Source organism: Acanthisitta chloris, unplaced genomic scaffold (assembly GCF_000695815.1).
Source record: "Acanthisitta chloris isolate BGI_N310 unplaced genomic scaffold, ASM69581v1 scaffold5320, whole genome shotgun sequence".
Lineage (NCBI taxonomy): Eukaryota > Metazoa > Chordata > Aves > Passeriformes > Acanthisittidae > Acanthisitta > Acanthisitta chloris.
The window spans coordinates 367-16427 of NW_008651022.1; the positions used below are offsets into that span (position 1 = coordinate 367).

Consider the following 16061-nt stretch of genomic DNA (forward strand, 5'->3'; position numbering starts at 1 on the left):
CCCTGAGCTCCTCCTGCCTTGCGATAGGAATCGGCGCTGCGGCCCGAGAACCCTGTCCTCGCCTGCGCGGTCTCCGAGTCGCTGGGCACGGTGAAGGACCCTGCCCGTTTCCTTGGCATGGCCAGAATGTCCAGCCGGGACAGCTTCTTGGCCTCCACAGGCTTGGGGCCCTGAGTGGTGGCTTCAGAGCTGGAGGCTGTTTTGTCAGCATTCCTGCCTTGCGATAGGAATCGGCGCTGCGGCCCGAGAACCCTGTCCTCGCCTGCGCGGTCTCCGAGTCGCTGGGCACGGTGAAGGACCCTGCCCGTTTCCTTGGCATGGCCAGAATGTCCAGCCGGGACAGCTTCTTGGCCTCCACAGGCTTGGGGCCCTGAGTGGTGGCTTCAGAGCTGGAGGCTGTTTTGTCAGCATCAACACATTCGTTGTCCGAAGCATCTCCCAGCCGGGCACGGCGTAACTTGGAGGCCCTCGTGGGCCGTGGGGTGGATAAACTGTTGGAGCGGGTGAGAACCTGCTGGATCTTCTGCACGTTTGAGGTTGTTTTGCTCTGGTCCTCCTTGGTGGCCTGAGTGTAAGGTTTCCTTCTGGGAACTGGCCGGGTGTGCTCGTGGTCAGACACGACGGTGTCAGGGACCGGCGAGTAGGGCAAGTTGGAACTTCTCTCATCGTCTGTGAAGTCAAGTGACCCTCGAGTGCCAGCGCTTCGCTTCATCTGGAAGCGTTTGGTGGCCTCCACACGGTTTGGTGCCTCTGGGGCTTGTGTTTTCCTCTTCTCTGTCAGCCTGTCCCGAGCAGTGGGCTGCCCACACTGGTCCTGGATGGAAGGTGTGGAGGAGGATTTCTCCTTCTGCAGGCCTGGCACCGCTTTGCGCTTCGGGGCGCTCGCCGGGACATTTTTGCCACTCACCAAGCTGACTGTGCTGGCAGTGTCCACGTCCGAGTCCCCGGACAGGGAGTCCTCCAGCTGACCAGCAGTTTCTGAGGGCTCCAGCTGTTGGCTTTGACTAAGTAATTTGGCTTCCAGTGCTGCCAAGGCAGTTTCAGTATCCTTAAGGAGAAGGTGAGTCTCCTGACCGAAGTCCATACGAGTTGACCGAACAGTCTCTAAATCTTTCAGCAGGGGGTGACTTGAAATATGTGGGAGTTTATTTTGGGGAACACCACTGCTTGATTTATCTTTGGTAAAACTTTCCTGTCTAACAAAAGACGCTGTTTCTTTTCCTGACGTGTTTTCTTGGTCTTGAGGAAGACTCTGATGAAGGGAAATAACAACTTTCCCCGCTGTATTTATGTAAGCACTAACATCTTTGACCGGTTGCTTTCCAGGAACTGGTGTGCCAGCACACTTGTAGGAAAACTCCTGATCCTTGCTGTCTTTGTCTGCTCTCAGAGAGAGCTTAGAGGGAACCCCCACATCACTGCTGTCATCACCAATGTAGAACGAAGTGGAAATTGGCTCACTCACAGCTCTGACGTGTGAGACACGGGAGGCTCCTGGCTGCCTACTCTCTGATCTATTGTCTTCCCCCATCTGCTCTAGAATTTTGTTGTTCTCCTTGTATTTCTTGCCTTTCTCCGTGCTGAAGCCATCGTCAGATCTGCTGGCATCACTGAGGCTATCTGGATCCAGGTCCTCCTGGATGAAGAGGCGGCTGCTGGGATCTCCAAAGGCTTCCACACCGTGGTCCTTCACCACAGTCCTCTTAGAAACCTCAGAGTAGGACTCCTGGCACACCAGGACTGTGTGTGTGGGGCTGTCAGCTTTGTCACTCGGTGGGAGCTGGGGAAGAAGACGTCTTGTTCTTGAGGGCGCAGAGTTTTCTAATTCCCCAGGTTTTGGGGCTACACTGCTGTCTGAAGAGAGACAAGTGGACAAGAATCAACTATTGTACAACCACACCCACTCCTTTCTTTCTTTAGACTTTGATCCTGCAAAATGTTAAGTCCACAAAAACACTCACAAGATGTGCTTCGGAGTTTGTTTGTCATACCAATATCAACAGAGCTGGTCCTTGCTCCCTCAGGTTTATCAATACAGACATTATACCTAACTCCTTTGCTGAATCACTCTCCTCAACACATTCCCTCTCTCCAGGCAGGATTTCAGAGTCATTCTCCCATCATATACCTCTCAGTACAAGCATACAGAGGCTAATGACATTGAGGGCACCTATTGGCCATAAATCAGGCCACAGGAATGGCACAAAAAGCCATCAGTGATGCAGTGCTTTCAGTGCCACTCTACACAACATCACCCACAGATGGCATTTTTCATAACACAAGCTCTCCTATAATCCTATCCCACAGCAAAGACCCAGGAGAAAGAAGACCCTGTAGCAACCAAGAGGCTCTAAATTAGAGCCCCCTGCCCCAGAGTGGGTTGGGCTTATCAGCAGGGACACACTTCAGATAGAGCACTTCTGTTTCTCCCATGCCCAGGACTTCAGCCCTGATACTGCCTTTGAATTCCAGGATAACTGGTTACTTGACTATGGGACTACAGGAGTCAGGTTCTCACACAGTTTGAAAACAGCGGCAATGACCTCTGAAACAAAAGTTCCTTCTAATCTTGAGTGAATCTATCTATCTACAGCTGTTGATGGCAAGAAGGTCATGACAAGTATTTCCAACCAAAAAAGTTGGAAATATTTGTCATTACTTTCTTGCCATAACATTTACAAAGGCCAGCAAAGCACCTTCCTCCTTTTCTCACACACCATGAGGACCACAGGGTCTGTAAGGTGTCTTCCCACTTAGGATGGGAGTCTGATCTCCTCCCACCTCCCTTCTCCCCTCCAGAGAGTGTTTTCTATGCTCATCTCCACACTTCAAACCTGCCACTTGACAGCAAAGCCCAGAACAGCCTCAGTTCTTAGCACAGCCAGACACAGGGGAAGCACACACAAAAATCACAAGCTGATGTTGGAGTGGGATCCGGACCTGGAGTAACGATGAGTCTCAATATGAGTATGGTCGTTCTCCTTTATTCTTAGTACTTACAACATATATATAGACATTTACACAGAGTACGCGAGCGCAGCGGATACATGATTGGTTTATTGCCCTTGTCCCAGTGTCCAGGTTAAACTTATGACTGGAGCAAGCAGGTGTCTGTCCACATTCCAGGATGTTTTCAGGAATACCAGGGAGCTTGTTGACACCGGACTCAGAGCCGGTCAGAGCCAGCTCTGCCAGGCAGAGCTCGCTCCTTATCAGCAGTTCAAGGCTAAGTCACAGCTGCTGTAGGCCTTACACCACACTACAAGCTGGGTTGTCAGCTTCAAGGAAATCATGTCCCTTTTCGCATAGCCATTCCTCCACAAGCTGGCAACTAACTCCAGGGCAACTTGCAAGCAGTTTTCATCTGGCATCTCAAGGTAGTCTAAAGGATCACTACTCAGGGCTGGTTAACACCCAAAGCCTTAGGATCTTTCTCCTTCCCAGGTACCCTTTGGTCATGCCAAAGCTAACATTTAAGAACCTCTTGGATGACCCTGAAATGCAAACCAGAGGCTCTCTCCATCTTCAACCCACTGGGAACAATTTACTCTGTCCTTCCCATCCCCAACACACTAGCTGAAACAGAAAATAAGGCACAGCCAGGGGCACAGAAACCCTTCATTTCTGCTTTTTGTAGATTCAGCTACCTTCCAACAGCAATGTCAGATGAGACTTACCTGCACTTCCATCACCCTGCCCAGAAACAGATCCAGAGTCAGAGTAACTGTCTGCAAGGCTTGCCCACCTGGACACCCACTTCTGACTCCCCTGAGATGCTGCAGACATCTAGAACAAGGTGAGGAAGATGAAGTCAGAGAGAGGGTTTGCAAATGAAATCCTAGCTACAAAATCTCTCCTCTCATACACACAACACTGTCTCCTCCAAAGGGAAATCAAGATACACATCACATTTACATCCAGACAGAAAACACCATCTACACCTTCACCACCCCAGCAAATCCACCTGGACCAAACATACCTGAGCTTCAGCCTGAGACCCACTCATAGCTTTTGAGGAAAAGGCCTGGAGCAAGGGTGACTTCTGACTAGTGCCATTTTCACTGATCAGATGCTGCTGAGAACCAGAGTCATCTTTTTCACCTTTAATTACTGGTCTAAAGGCTGAGGAGATCCTGGAAAATTCGGGTGACTCAAGCACACCAAAAACCTGCAAAGGTGTTTGCATGGGAAAGATTAAACCCCAAGAAAACAGAAACATATTAGCCCAAAATCCCAATTCATGAAACATTAGTCACACTCAAACTATGATCTCAAAGGGCCAGAAACACTTGCCAACATTTCCATATGAACTATGCAAATAATTTCCTTCTGCACTCCACAACAGCAGCTTTAAATACACTAATTCATAGGGTTCCACTCACACCCACCTTTCCTCTCTCCCTCATTACTTCTGCCTGCAACAGGAGCAACTTTCACTGAAAATGAGTCCCTTTTCAGCCCTGAGCAATTTGGGATGAGTGTCAGGAAAGCTATTTACCAGCTCATTCATGGGAGAATTAGGAAGAAAAGATGGCAAAGCTCCATCCCAGAGTCTGTCATAGGCTGCACAGTGAGTGGGCTCAGCCAAGCCTTGCACTGCCACACGAGGACCTGGGAAAGGATGCACCTCTGAGATGGCTGTTTCAGCCACTTGGACAGATGCCCTCTGAAGTTAAACAGGTCTTCCTAAGGGGGAGACCAAGCCCCATGCCTTGTTTCTCTTCCCTGACTACAAGAAGCTCAGAGAAGATCCCGCCACGGAGGGTGCCTTGGCTGGGCAGAGATAGCCATAAAGAACTCTCACTCGTTAAAAAAAGTGTGTGTGCCATGGTGGGGGAATGAAAAGCAGACACACCTCAAAACCTCAGCAAGCCCAGAATTCATCTCTTCCTGGACAGAAAGCCTGAGGCTGTTACCAGCTGTTTCCCACGTGGCACATCTGCACTGTACCAAGCCTATGGCAGAGTCAGGAGCAGAACTTGGGTGGTTCACCTGCCCAAGTCACATCACTGCTGAGACTACTCCCCAGAAATAATTTCTTTTTGTGGTGTTTTCCCTATTATTTCCCCACCAGAACAATTCATCAACTCACATTAGGACTAGGCCCTTGCTTCAGCTTAAACACCATGTCCTGAAAGCTCCCAACCACATTTCAAACAAGGTGCAAGGAACAGATGGAACAAATAAACAAAAGCAGGAAGCTCAGGCTCACAGAACACTGTACACAAAGCTCTAAAGCCAGGTTCAATTAAGGCTTCCTTTAACTCTCACCATCCTCCTGACAACATTTCACCAAAGCTTCACAGCAACTTGCCAGTTCTGTTTTCACAATGGACCGCAGATGGAAGTTAAACCTGCAAATCAGCCAAGCTTTTGTTTGCCCTGTGGTTGCTTAGTTGGGTGGGTTCTTTTTAAGCTTCCCTCCTGCCTGGGCTGTTGTTTCCAGGCTATCCTGCACTCTGCAAAATCCAAACAAGTCGAGATCCATCCAGGATTGCCTTTGCCCTACACCACACCCTCCTCTATCTCAGCTAGCTGCCGCTTGCCCGGTGAGCAAGCACACAACCAGGCACAGCCAAGCACAGGAACACCTAACACTAAGGCTTGTGCACAACCAAGAGCACCAGCCCTTGGCATTTCTTTTGGCCTACCACCGGATGCTGCCTCAGTGATGGGCTGCAGATCCCATCTCTCCCAGTGGACAGGAGGTGAAGCAATGCCAAGGCAGAGGCTTGGGAGCAGTCCTAGACAGCAGAGCTGCTCCCAGCCCCAGCAGGATCAGCCTGATCTTTCTCCAGGTGTTGCCTTTCCTCTAAACAGATGGCAAGCCCACTCTTGTGCTTCTGCATCTAAATCCTGTTTGGAAGCAAGGCAGCTCTTTGCTGTGGGCTTATCTTGGCTTCTTTTGCTCTGTGTTTGTTTGTAACCTTGTTGTTTTGTTGGGGTTTGTTAAAGACCAGACTCCCAGTTTGTTGGGGCCTATCCTTAACACAGCTCACCTAGGATGACTTTCTACCCCTCACTATAGCCCAATTCAAAGAGGAGCAATCCTTCACAGCAACAGCTCGTGAAGTTAGGCTCTCCAGCACAAGGTGGGGAAGCCTAAGCCTTCAGCCCTCAGCCCACCAGCCAAGCACAGAAACGCAGCACTAGAATCACAGAACCATCAAGGTTGGAGGAGACCTCCAAGATCATCAAGTCCAACCATTAACCTGTCACTGCTGGAACCCCTAAACCCCAAACCAGATCCTCCAGTGCCACATCCAGCTGCCTCTTAATGCTGATTCTTTTCACTTCCAGCCATGACATTAGGTGCTGGACTCATTTGGCTTTTCCTCTCTGATAGGTACCTCAGGAGGATTTCAACCACCATCAGATCCAGACATTTCTTACACACTTCCAGGGACGGTAACTCTACCACCTCCCTGGGCAACATCCCAGTGCTGAACACCCTCACAGGGAAAGCATTTCTCCTCACATCAGCATTTACCTGATCTATCATTTTTCGTGCTTCTTCCACCTCTTTATCCTGTGACTCCGTCTCAATGGTGTATGTGCCTGTCTCGCTCACGCTGTCTTCCTCATCATTCCTCCTGCCCTGGGCAGACTTCACCTCCGGAGAAGGAGCAGAAGCAGACTCTGGTTCTGATGATATAACCACCCGTGGAGCTACAGGCATGGGCAGAGGGGCTGGTTTCTCAGCGCTCTGCTTCCCAGGCTGCGCAGTCTCCCTCAAGTACTCAGCCATAAAATCCTGAGCCATCTTAGACTTCCTCCCAACACTCCCATACATTTTGCCTGATGTTCTTGAAGCAGAGGAGGATGCAGAGTTGATCCGGTCCTCCGTCTTCTCCCTCTTGAAGGAGCTGGTTCTTTGGGCACTGCAGGAGCTGTTATTGGGTTTCCCCACCTGTGCTGCGAGGTGGGATGGAGGAGCTGAATTCCCAAGTTTCTCGGCCGGGGATGTGTTCTTGCGTTTCTCCACCTTGGCCTTGGGGTCAGCATCGCTCTGGGAGGAGTGCGCGCTGTGCGTGAAGGACTGCGAGCGCTTCTTGCGCGGCGTGTCCTCGAAGAACTCGATGACAAAGGCCTGTTTGTTGTGCAGCATCTCGTGCGGGTCACGCCGCAGCTGGCGCTGCAGCCTGGTCTGCTCCATGGGACGATCACTGCCCGGGGTCACCTCCTGCTCCACCTTGGGTGCCACAGGGTCCTCGGAGTCGCTCTGCGTCCCGTCCTCGTGCCGATGGCCTAAAAATAAAGGAGTGCACATTTGACTTGCATGTTTGCAGTTGGGGCTGCCCTGTCATTACTTCCCAGTTGAGATTTAGCATTCTAGTTGGAAGAAAAGCAGCACAGAATATTTGGGGTTGGAAAGGACCCCTGAGGATCAACTAGTTCAACTCCAGGCCCTGCACAGACATCCCTGACAATCACACCCTGTGCCTCAGAGCATTGGCCAAACACCTCTGGAGCTCTGTCAGCCTTGGGGCTGTGCCCACTGCCCTGGGGAGCTGTTCAGTGCCCAAACACCTCTGGGGAAAGAAGAACCATTTGCTAATCTCCAGCCTAACCCTGCCCTGACACAACTTCAGCCCATTCCCCTATAGGACTAAACAACTCCAGGGACATTGCATCCCATCAGAAGAAACAAAAGACAAAGTAGCTCTCTCCTGACACCACTTTTCACTGCCTGTGGGCTATTAAGTTAATTATTTACTCAAAAAAACCTCAAGAAATAATTTCAGTCTCATGAGTAATACTGATTGGGTTAGATACCTAATGTTTTAGATACCTAATGTAACACTGGTGGGTTTAGATAACTAATACCATTAGGCATATAATTTTTTTCAATTTAAATAAAAATGATGACATGATTTTGCTGTTCTGCTCAATTACTGTAGTCATAGAATCAGAGAATTTTAGGGGTTGGAATGGATTTTAGAGATGATCCAGCCCCAACCCCTGCCCTGGGCAGGGACACCTCCCACCAGAGCAGGTTGCTCAAGGCTCAGCCAACCTGGCTGTGAACACTGCCAGGGTTGGGGCAGCCACAGCCTCCCTGGGCAACCTGGGCCAGGGTCTCACCACCCTCACAGGGAAATTTCTGCCGAAGATCTAACTTAACTTTTTAAAAATCACCTTGCTAGGTTCTCTCTGTTACAGAGCAGAAATATCTCTACAGGAGCAGTAAATAAACCCCCACAATGAATCCCACAAAACCAAATTCCCATGATGAAAGAGCAGGTCAGTGTGTTCCATGTACATAGTAGATTCATCTCTGAGCATCCAGGTTACCCTACAAGGGGGAGATAAACCAGAGGCTAGCAGAAAAGTGAATTTGCAGGATTCTTTTTCCTAGAGATTTAATAATCACACCATGACATTAAGAAATACACCATCCTGTCACCAGCCAAGCAAAGGTTAAATCATTACTTAAGAGTTCACTAAGCTTGAACTAAGTGTATAATTATTTTCACTTAAAGAATCATAGTTTTAGGGGCTGGAATGGACCTTAGAGATCACCCTGCCCTGGGCAGGGACACTTCCCACCCACCAGAACAGGTTGCTTAAGGCTCATCCAACCTGGCTGTGAACTTTTTGGCTCCTCTGGACTTGCTCAAACAGTTCTGTGTCCTTCTAATGTTGAGGGCACCAGAACTGTGTGCAGGATTCCACGTGGGCCTCACCAGAACACAGCAGAGGAGCAGAATCACCTCCCTTGCCCTGCTGCCCACACTCCTGTGGCTGCAGCCCAGGCCTGGGTTGGTTTCTGGGTTGAGCTCACACTGCAGCTCATGGGGAGTTTCTAATCCATCACCCCCAAGTCCCTCTCCTCATTGCTGCTCTCAATTGTTAGTAACTTATGTTAGCAACCAGCATCTTTACACCTGTCTCTGTATCTGTGCCTGCCCCTCAGCACCTTAACTCAGGCCTCTCAGAAAGTGAGTTGAAATAAAACAAAGTCAGAATGAAAACAAAAAGGTCAAAGTAAAACAAAAACAAACCTTTTTTTGCAGAAGGAAACAGGTGTGATGGCACAGAACACGACTCAGTCAACGACCAGGAACCTGTCATTGGGAGAACGGGGAAAGAGGTCTCTGCGCTCCAGACTGGAACATGCAGCAAGATACACTGGCTCAAAACACCACGTGTTTGAGAGGAAAACTGCACAAACCTCCTTTGCAAGTTCTCCAGACCCATGGATGAAGACCATTTATTACATTGAGTTAACTGTGAACAATTTAATTCAACCATCCATGCAACCTAGGAGTCAGTTCTGTGAAGAGTTTCCTAATGGCCTCGTGAGGGAAGCCAGCAAACTTTGCATTGTGCCCTGAGGGCTCATAAGCTTCACCCTTGGAAGGGAAAGGTGTTAAATGAAAGGTCTTGGCTAAGAACTCTTGCTGAGGACACAAGGAAAACATCCACCATGCACATGGATGTCCCAGCAAAACAGCACGCACATCCTCTCAAGGTGCTAAGACCTGAACTCTCTAGTCTCAATACTAAGCTTTACATTCACGACGTTGTTCCTGGAAGTGAACACATATTACTAATCATAGAATTTTAGGGGTTGGAATGGACCTTAGAGATCATCTAGTCCCAACTCCCTGCCCTGGGCAGGGACAACTCCCACTAGACCATCCTGCTCAAAGCCTCATCCAGCCTGGCTAATGAACCCCATCAGTGAGGATCTCTGATCCTGAAGACCCAAAGCTGGAAGGCAGCCAGCAGTAGGCTCCAAGACATCTTCACAACAATTAACCCTGCCAGAAGAACATGCTCCACAGCTATCACAGGTAAATGACACTCTGTCCTCTGCCAAAACACAAGTGGATAAACTCCTCAGGCCACCAACGCTGTTTGTCTTAATCAAATGTCCAAAGAGTTCATTTCTTGATATGCAAACTACCCTAAATTACCTCAGCTTCTTCCCATGCCATATGGGCTGTAGAGAGGAAAGTGCAGCCAGCCTAGTGTTCCTGTGTGCTGCTCAACTTTCTAGTTTTCTCCAAGAACAAAGAATAAAATTACTGACGCACATTTCTATCCCTGACAAGGTTCTCCAGCAAGTCAACAAAATACAAGACCACAAGAACCAAAAAAACCAACCACAGCCACAAACCCTCCATCCCACAGTCTGAATAGACTGAAAATAAGACCCTAAAGAACCAAGTAGGACACCCCAACACTCTCCCTTATCGGGAAAAACTAGAAACGAGCAATGATAGCAGAACAGTTCCATTTCCATGCCATGCCAAATCCCATGGCTGAATATAACCATCTAACCATATGGGGTTCTCAAAAATATGTACCCAAACCAGCAACTTGGAGATATAATAGGTAAAACTCCTCATACTAAGAGGGGGTTTTTTTTCCAACAAGGCCCAAGCAAATACTCCTTTAAGGGAAAACAAATAGTGCTCTCATTTAAGCAAGACCTCAAGCACAAGTAGGTCTGGTAACCAAAATATAACTTCATGAGTTACAGCTGCAGTAAAAAACAAGAGCTTTTGCAGAGGCAAGGCACAGAGTGCAGGAATCAGTGGCCCCCTCCTACCTGCTCAGTGCATGGCCCAAGAGAGACACCCAAGTAAGCCTAAACCTTGCAAGAGAATCATGTGAGTTCCACCAGCTGCAGTGAGAACTGGGCTCCAAGCTACAGCTCAGACCTTTGGAAATACCCAAAGAATTCCTCACAGTGACACACTTAGCAGGACACAGGTCTGTGAACCCTTAGGTTTTTAAATAGAGCAGGATCTCAGAGAAGCTTTAGTTTAAGAGGAGAAACTTTCTACAAGCACAACAACTTCATAGAATTCTGGGGGTTGGAATGGAGCTTAGAGATCATCCAGCCCCAACCCCTGCCCTGGGCAGGGACACCTCCCACCAGAGCAGGTTGTTCAAGGCTCAGCCAACCTGGCTGTGAACACTGCCAGGGTTGGGGCAGCCACAGCCTCCCTGGGCAACCTGGGACAGTGTCTCACCACCCTCACAGGGAAAACTTCTGCCGAAGACCTAATAACTTTCTCTGTTAGGGATCATGTATATCTCAACTCTACCACTAGTCTGTCAGGACCTTTTGTCATCTGACTGTGGTCATTACAGCCATCAGGATGATCACATTTAACCTCTTCTGGACTACAGCTAGAAAGAAAAGTCATTCCATCATCTAGCAGAAGCCAAGAGAAGAAAATTCATTTGTGTTTACCAACCTGCCTGATTTCCTGGAAATTGTTTTAGACATTTGAAAATCAAAACCCCTTTTTCAGCCACTCTTACTGCTTAGCTGCCATTACAGATGGAGTCACATGAGAGTGTCCCCCCAGGCCAACAACACAAGTGACTCCAAGGCCAGGTGAAGAGCCTGCTAGCCAGATTCAAAACCATGAACAAACATTAAAGTAATATTCATCTTGCAAATTTGGAGCAGAGGTAATTAAGTCCAGTTCTCCTGGACAGGAGAAGGGTTTTCTCCCATAATTATGCTGCATTTGCATGGCCAACAGAGAGCTATGTCCACATGAGAAGACATTCACTCACCTTTAAGTGTCCTCACATGAACTGGCAGGTCACTCTTGGTACTGTACACATCATCTCCTGCAGACTGCCTTCTCATCAAGCTTGGGTCATTCTGGACAAGCCAGTCAGCCACTTTGCTCTCTGCTGACATCACTTCTGTATGAGCTGGTTCCTTACTATATGGTCTTCTCTGTCTGAGGGAAAATTTAGTGACATGGTCTTTGATCTTGATTTTACCAGGGGTACCATCATCAAACTCAATGGTGAAAGAGGCATGACTCTGCACGACAGGGGCTACTACAGCATCCACATCCTTCGTTGGGATCTCATGGACCTGTGTTTCTGGAGATTTTGATGGCTGCTGAAATTCTTTAGTTGGAATCTCAAAATAACTTGGCTCCCTCCGAAAGGCAAACACAGATTGATCCTGGGCATCTCTGTAAGTGGTAATATTCCCATTCAGTTCCTCTTCATGGTGAGTTATCTCTTTTGATCTCTCTATGGAAAAAAAAAAAGGTAATTAAACCTTAAATGCAGACACAATACATTATCAGAGTTGGAAGGGAACCTTGAGGATCATCCAGTCCAACTCCTGCCCTGCACAGACATCCCTGACAATCACACCCTGTGCCTCAGAGCATTGGCCAAACACCTCTGGAGCTCTGACAGCCTTGGGGCTGTGACACTGCCCTGGGAGCTGTTCAGTGCCCAAACACCTCTGGGGGAAGAAGAACCAGTTGCTAATCTCCAGCCTAACCCTCCCCTGACACAACTTCAGCCCATTCCCTGGGTCCTATCACTGTAAATATCAAAAATGTGCAGAAGTTTTGTGTCTCACACCTTCTTCCACCCCAGAGCACCTCCATTACCTGAGTAATGCTCCTCTTGCCTTCTGTCCTCCTTGTTATTGGCATCATCCTCCCCCCACCAGGAGGGTTGTCCGTACAGAGGGGTGCGGTAAGTGTTCGTTTCTAGGAAGAGAATAAGCAAAATACTTTGACACAGAAAACACCAAGGCACCATGTTCACAGAAGTCAACTACAGGCCAGAAAGGAAAAAACAGCAAGAGCAAAGGAGATCATGAACTTGTTGCATCACAGTTATAACAGCAACTTAGACATAATAGTATGTTCAGCGGGTTTTTTTCCACCTTTTCTTCTTACTAACATTCTGCTGCAAGATGCTGAGTCCACCTCCCTTGTTCTCAATTCCTTCCCCACCCAACCTGTAGCTGTGCCTGGGATTGCCCTGACCCAGATGTACAAACTTGCACTTCATTTTGTTGAACTCCAAGAGGTTTGCATAGTTCTACCTCTCAGGCTTTGTTATTCACAGCCTCATTATTCCCAGAAAGAGGAAGAATTTTGGCAGGACACACTACAAAACACTAACCACAACATTGTCTGCAACTCACTTGCAATTCAGGTGAAAAATCAGACTTTTTTTGCCCATCTTATTTGGGAAGACTTTAGCTCTGCCCTCTCTTGTCTCAGCATGTCCTTGGATGTTCTGAAGCCAGGGATTTTTTCCACAATTCACCACTCCTACTCTAAGTGACACACATTCCACAACAGGAAATTCTTGGGGCATTACAAATGGAGGAAAAATGGTAAAAACATCTCATTGAACATTCACAGAGAAGCAGAAAACTCTTGCTCTCTAAAGTTTCAAGCAAACTGAGTGGATTCCATTGCAGGACAGAGGTTTTTCTTCTGGAGAAGCTTCCCCCAGAAGAATCAGGCTTAGAGAATTTTCTCAGTGAAGATGAGGATGGAACGGAATGGAAGACCAAGGCTTCACTGCAACCACTGGTACCCAAAGGAGAAACAATTGTTTCTTGTTTTGTATCCCACAAAACAAGACTCTGTTTCGGCAGTGCCTTTGGGCTGCTGCTGTTTATGCAACAAGTGAAAGGAATACACCCCAATTTACCTGTGGTGTAGTTAATATTGTGTTTTCATAATGGTTTGAGAGAAGCAAATAAAAGAGCTTTTGTTCCTGCATCTAGATGTGATAGAAACACCAGGATAGGTCAGGGGCTGAGGTTAAGCTCCAGCTTTGTTAGCTGCTTCTGCCTCTACCCCTAAGAGCCATCAGCAATGTCTTAAAGGTTGGATCCAGCTCTAGAGCCATAGCTGGGCTGCCACTGCCAGCTGCTGCTTGGCCTGTGGCTTTCCAACCACACACTGCTCTGTGCAAAGCAGCTCCCAAACAGCCTGGCAATTCTGCATTCCCTGCTTTCACAGGGGCATGGCAGAAAGGACTTGTTAACCTAAGGGAAGTCAGGAGGGGAATTAAAGAAGTCCAAGAAAAGAAGAAACCAGATTTTGGGTTTTATGCTGCTGTGTCTAAAGCTACACAGACCCAATGGTCACTACTTCAGATGGTTGCTTTCCAGAATAGTTCTGGAGATCTATAAATTCACACATTGACAATCCACAAGCAAAAATTTTGCCTTACAGATGCAGCCCACAGGCTCTTTTCAAGAGATTTTCATGTTCCAGGATCAACCACGCAGCCTCCCTTCACACTGAGGATCAAAAGAGGCTGAAGCATTACTCCCCTCTCTGCCAGGAGTGTGTGGAAGATAAACCCTGTTCCTATTATGTGGGAGGCCTTTGAAAGTTCAAAGGAGGAAGGATTTCTCACCATGATAAACTGAACTGCCAAACAATGTTTCATAACTGAGGATGGGTAAAGCACTCACAGGAAAGGGAAAAAGCAAAAACCTATTCACAAGGTCGTGCCTTGCCAGAACTGGCTGCTCATGGCTTGGCTGGGTAGACTCTTGCATGGGTAAAGAACTGGCTGATGGCCCAGAGAGTCATGGTCAATGGAGCTCAGTCCAGTTGGGGCTGTCACTAGTGATGTTCCCCAGGGCTCAGTGTTGGGGCAGGTCCTGTTTAACAACCTTATTGATGATCTGGACGTGGGGAGTGAGAGCACCCTAGTGCATTTGCAGACAACATTAAGCTGGGTGGGAGTGTAGATCTGCCTAAGGGTAGGAAAGCTCTACAGAGAGACCTGGACCAGATGGATCAGTGACTGAGGACAACTGCTGGAGGGTCAGTAAGGCTCAGTGCTGGGAGTGCTTAGGAGGAGAACTCTAAGATCATCAAGTCCAACCATTAAGCTGCTACTGTACTTGTAACCCCTAAGCCAGATCCTCCATTGTGAGCTCCAGACACCTCTGAAACACCTCCAGGGATGGTGACTCCACCACCTCCCTGGGCAATATCCCAGTGCTGAACACCCTCACAGGGAAAACATTTTTCCTCACATCCAATCTGACTCTCCCCTGTCTCAACTCTTGACCATTCCCCCTAGTCCTCTCCCTGCAGCCATGGCAGGAGAACCTACCTGTCTCAGATTAATAGGATCAGTTATGAAAGCTCATCAGTTGTTTATTTTATGCTGCTGGTGGGACAAATGCCAAGCATACTACCCTACAGGTGAAATGCAAAGACCACCTGCACTCAACTCTTGCACAATCAGCTCCTTTCCCAAGCATGGATGCTGTTCCTGCTTGCACCTTGCATGGAGCTGCCTCATTACAGCTTGACTCCTGAGCAACTATCACAGGATAGCAAAGGCCTCCTAGTCTAGAAGATTCCAGTGATCTGTTCCAAAAAAACTTTGTGTCCAAAGGGGCAGAAGTGAGCTAAGAGAGCTCACATCCATCCTGCAGGACAGATGTCTTCCCAAAAAGTGCCCCAGGATCTGTGTCCCACCTGTGTACTGAACACAGGAGCCTTTGTCCTCCAGGAGCTTTTATACTACAGGGAAAAGGCAGCCAGGGGAGCAAATCAGGCTTTGGCCAGGTCTTTTCTGCTGATGGGGAACTCTGGGATTGCAACAGAAGCTGAAGGAAGGAAAGCCAAAGGATTTATAAAGAATAATAAGCCAGCTCTCCTGCTGGCTCAAATTTCCCTGAGCACTAGGAGGAGCTTGGAAATTTCCCAAACTGCCCCTCTGACAAAAGCTAGCACAAAGCCAAAACCCCAGGGCATGTCAAGGAGCACCTAAAGAGAGCATAGATCTGGGGCCACCAGGGTGGGAGATGCTGTGCTGCACTCACTGCAAGGCAGCAGAAGGTTCCTCCTGCCCCACGAGACAGAGCTCATGTGGCCCCACCTGCACTGCCTGGTACAGCATCTGTGACAAAATTGCACATTCATGTGTGTGAGGGGGTTTATTCCTTTCCTCTCCCAGCCTCCACAATTAGCTGGAACTTCATTTGAAAGCTGCAAAAAGCACAGATGGAGAGCTGAGGAGTCAGTATCTTGCTATTCGGGGACAGCTTCAGTATTTGAAGAGCAATTAATGTTTCCACTGAGCATCCATATTAATTTGCATTTTGAATAACATTATCAAGTGACAGAGGCATCTCGTTCCTGGCTACTGCTGAAAGGGGCCAGATCATGAGTCAGAGTAAAATCTCCCTGGCTTTAGAAGAGCGTTGTGATTTAACCCCAGCAGCCACCAAACCCCACAGAACCACTCACTCAGTGCCCACCAGTGGGATGGAGGAGAGAATC

General features: G+C 48.3%; 1 protein-coding gene across 1 annotated transcript in view; it reads right to left on the bottom strand.

Annotated features, from left to right (window-relative positions):
* CEP170B (centrosomal protein 170B) overlaps positions 1-16061 on the bottom strand; it is a gene marked incomplete at both ends in the record, with an annotated part of 26521 nt that overhangs the window by 87 nt on the left and 10373 nt on the right. The window contains 6 exons of the mRNA XM_009071314.1: positions 159-1854; positions 3678-3786; positions 3980-4168; positions 6491-7248; positions 11545-12021; positions 12393-12494. Coding sequence (XP_009069562.1) covers positions 159-1854; positions 3678-3786; positions 3980-4168; positions 6491-7248; positions 11545-12021; positions 12393-12494 — 3331 coding nt within the window. The remainder of the gene's footprint in view (positions 1-158; positions 1855-3677; positions 3787-3979; positions 4169-6490; positions 7249-11544; positions 12022-12392; positions 12495-16061) is intronic.